This window comes from Sinocyclocheilus grahami, unplaced genomic scaffold, assembly GCF_001515645.1.
Source record: "Sinocyclocheilus grahami isolate Dianchi unplaced genomic scaffold, SAMN03320097.WGS_v1.1 scaffold521.1, whole genome shotgun sequence".
Lineage (NCBI taxonomy): Eukaryota > Metazoa > Chordata > Actinopteri > Cypriniformes > Cyprinidae > Sinocyclocheilus > Sinocyclocheilus grahami.
Genome location: NW_015505700.1, coordinates 704,745 through 708,794, shown reverse-complemented (window position 1 = coordinate 708,794; position 4,050 = coordinate 704,745). Strand labels below are relative to the sequence as shown.

Sequence of the window (4,050 nt, the reverse complement as noted above, 5' to 3'; positions counted from 1 at the left end):
TGTCCTCATTTGTAAGTCGCTTTGGATAAAAGCGTCTGCTAAATGACTAAATTTAATGTAATGAAATGCAAATATTAAATAATGTGAAAATAATGTACTAAATGGTAAAGATCTTTGTACCTTGGAGCCATCTAGTTGAGGCTCTCAAAGGTGACTCTCTTGGCCAGTGAGATGCAGGCAATGCGGCGAGGTTGAGTGCAGGCTGTGGTTGAACCCTGATGCCAGCAGATACTGGGGCACCTGTGTGGACTTCCCACACCCTGTGTCTCCAGCCACCAGCTCCACTATCCTGTCCCGGTACTGGAAGATAGAGAGGCTCTTCTGCTCCTTTCTCAACTTGGAAAGCTTGTTGAAGCTCCCCAGAAAGCAACATAGTGTTGGCCCAGATCCTGTCCACATCTGGTCTGCGTGAAATCCATGCGGGCCAGATGTGGGCCGACACCAGTTGCTGTCTGGGTCTGCTTCTGGTTGAAGTCTAGGAAACGGAAGAGGGCAAGACTGTGATCTCCTGTCTGCCAGGACCAGAGGGGTCCCTGCGCCTCTTGTGCTCAGATCCTCCCAGGTGCTCCTCTATGTCTTTGGAGCGCACTGAGATGTTGATCCTGTACCTGGCATCATAGTCCTTCGGAAGCCCCAGATCCACAGACTCAGACTTCTTCCTGGCTTTTCCCTTGTGTGATTCTCGCCTGCTGGATTTGGCGGCTGACATCTCTCTCTCTTGGCTTTGAATCTCTGGAAATGCTCAAAAAAGCTCCAGAACTCCTTGTGCTCGGCGCTGGCCGTCTGGATGTAGTCATGCTGGCGGAAAAACACCTTGTCCAGCTGGGCTCGACACCGAGGACCGTCCCAGTCCCAGCTCCGACTCTCCTCTCACTCATGGGGACATCTTTAACCAGAGACAGTACGATTCACAGGCATGTAGTTAGTGTAAATGAAACTTTCAATTACTCCCGGGTTTACAACGCACAACTGTCCAATTTCAAATGAATTTCACATTACCATTGTTAATATTTATAGTGGACGTTTCTCAGGTATTGTAAAGCACATTTGATGGCTACATTTTTGTCATATTTACGCTTCTTGAAAAGGTGCAATACCAGAGCGTTAACTTGAAGGGATCTGGATACCGCGTGTTAATACATAATCCTTACTACAGCAAAAGTTCAGACACTCTGTGTATTGAAATACAAAACAACACGTGGATGAAAAAGGTTTGTGGAGTGCAAAGAAGCCTGCATCACTCTTGCACTAGTATATTTATCTATTTTTTCAGCAGTGTCCAGTAAAAACGATATGAAACAAGCTTTTTAATTCTTTTTTTATATATATAAAAATATAGTTTTTGACCTCACAGTAACGGAAAGTCTATAAAGAAGATTGCTTTTGTACAAAATAAAACAATCACCTCACATACCACAGGAGTTTTGGAAGTTCAAGGAATAATGATTTTTAAAAAATGAAGAAAAAGTTACAAAATAATTGTCCATTCACAGGTGTGTAATTCTTGACCGACTGCATTGTTCAACACTATTATCAATGAAATAACAGGCTGGGTATATTATTGATTGACAACGTCTGAAATCACTAAGTCTGTATTTGAAGTTTTCAAACAATCTCCTATAGGCAGAAAATGAATGGAATTTGTACTTCTAGAATCGATTTGTTGCACTCTTTTAGTAAGTATTAAACAAATTTCACACTGTATTAACCAGATAAACATTTATTTGTAAAAGGTTGCTAAATTGTGAATGAAACATGTTTTTTTGTTTCTAAATTAATTTTTTTGTATGTTAAATGTGATCCCTGAATCAAATTTGAAGCACTCCAGACTCGACTTCTTTTCTAGTGTTTCCATGTGTAACTCAAGCTTTAAAATCACATTACATACATACATTTTGCACAAAAGTCATGAAAAGATTTAAGATGTTCACATTCAAGCATGTGAGTGTGACACTAGAAAGACACACTCCTTGAACCAAAGAAAACAAAGCTAAATCATTCACATTCAAAAAATAAAAGCTTCACTTTAAGAATGTAGGCACTAAAAACCATAAAACCGTTAAAAGGAGAAAATAAGACATTTATTTACATATCTTTAGACAGAATAAAACCCTCAAACCGCTCTCCTCTTAAAATATACAAATGTATAAAACAATTGTTAGACAAAAACAGGTCAAAAGTCCATCCCACTCTTCAGCCAGGCTATGCTGGGTTATTCCACGTACGTTATTAAAACATCTGCGACCTGAGAAAACAACAGTTCATAAAATCTATGAGCAACTTATACTCCCGTCTTCTCCTTGATCCAGGCCCTGAATTTGGGCACGTTTGTGTAGATGCCTGGCTTGTTTCTGCGAGCACAACCGTCACCCCAGCTCACCACTCCCGCCAGGAACATACGATCATTTGTTAAAAAAGACATAGGACCGCCAGAATCACCCTGAGGAAAGAAAAAGAGTGTTATTTAGATGGAGGAATCTAACGTGAGCGAACAAAGAAAAATAAAGAGAAACAGTTAAATAAAATGCCAATTAAAATTCTGACCGATACCAAAAAGCAGATAATAATTGTTATTTTATGATGAATAAACAATAAATGACTGATATTAAAAGTCTATATTATTTTGTCTAAATTTGCAAAAAAAATACAACCAAAAAGTAAAACACAAACATATTTTAAAATGCCTCAATTGAATTACTCACTATCATGCACAATATGAAAAATCGATATTCATTTTGAGCAGATTACATTCAACAGTGTTATTAAAATAAATAAGTGATTTTAAAGATCAACCTTAAGAGAGCATGGCAAAAGAGATCTAAATCTAAAAATAGGGAAGATTAGCATTAACAAGTGAATATGTCGACCAAAACTGATATTGTAATAAATATATTATAAAACGGATAGTTCCGGTCCTTGATTCTGATTGGCTGAGCCGCGTTCGAAGCTGTTGTATATTACTCTACAAACACACACCTTTGTTTACTTCAGTGTGTTGCTCGGTAACCACTTTGTTGCAACCACAACTGATTCTGAGGAACTACATTGTTTGGTGGATGAATAATGTTTTTATTAATATCATTACACTTTATTTGCTCTGTTTTATTCTGTGAAACCTTACTACGTATATGGAATAACCGTTTTATAAAAGCCGTGGTTTACAGTGAATTTATAACAGCTAAGGGGGTTTTAGGCACTCCGCTTCGCGTCGTAACAACGCCCCTCAGCTGTTATAAATTCACTGTAAACCATGGCTTCACGGGGCTTATTGCTTTAATAAAATCTCTAATACTGATCACTAAACCAAAAAATGAAATAAGCCGAAATAAAAAATATACATGCTTTGAAAGGAAAAATCATGAGCACTTGTATGTTTAAAGCACTTAAAGTGTGCTTCTGCTCCAGTGATCAATAGACTTTTAAGCGGCGTATGAAACCCACCTGGCAAGCATCCACTCCTCCTGACAGAACGCCAGCACACGTCATGCGAGATGTGATCTGTCCATTCATTAGTTCGTCACACACCGTGCTGTTGATGATGCGAACATTCGCTTTCTGCAGCACAGGTGCTCCAGCGCCTGAAATACACACACACACACACACACACACACACACACACACACACACAGTTACTGAATGGTTTTAGTTACAATATTTATAAATCTTTGTTAACATTAGTTAGTAAGAATACAACTAGTCATTGCTAGTTTTTATAGTGTATTAGTAAATGTCAAAATCAACTAACTATTAACATGAAGATTCATAAATGCTTTAGAAGTATTTTTCATTGTTGGGTCATGTTAACTAATGCGGTTAACTAATGTTAACAAATGGAACGTTATTGCAAAGTGAAACTGATAAGAATGTTTGATCTCGGGCTGAAATATGTCAGGCTTTGTGAAAGGTATAAAGCAGGGGTGCCCAAACTCGGTCCTGGAGGGCCGGTGTCCTGCAGAGTTTAGCTCCAACTTGCCTCAACACACCTGCTGGTAAGTTTCTAGTATGCCTATAAGAGCTTGATTAGCTGGTTCAGGTGTGTTTAATTGGGGT

General features: G+C 38.6%; 1 protein-coding gene and 1 pseudogene across 1 annotated transcript in view; both read right to left on the bottom strand.

Annotated features, from left to right (window-relative positions):
* Nucleotides 1-332: 332 nt before the first annotated feature.
* LOC107554967 (probable ATP-dependent RNA helicase DHX34) lies at nt 333-918 on the bottom strand (annotated as a pseudogene).
* A 570-nt stretch (nt 919-1,488) lies between these two features.
* st14a (ST14 transmembrane serine protease matriptase a) overlaps nt 1,489-4,050 on the bottom strand; it is a 16,768-nt gene continuing 14,206 nt past the window's right edge. The window contains exons 18-19 of the mRNA XM_016237650.1: nt 3,442-3,578; nt 1,489-2,440 (exon numbers count right to left, since the gene is read on the bottom strand). Of these exons, the coding sequence (XP_016093136.1) occupies nt 2,282-2,440; nt 3,442-3,578 (296 nt within the window). The 3' untranslated portion in view covers nt 1,489-2,281. The remainder of the gene's footprint in view (nt 2,441-3,441; nt 3,579-4,050) is intronic.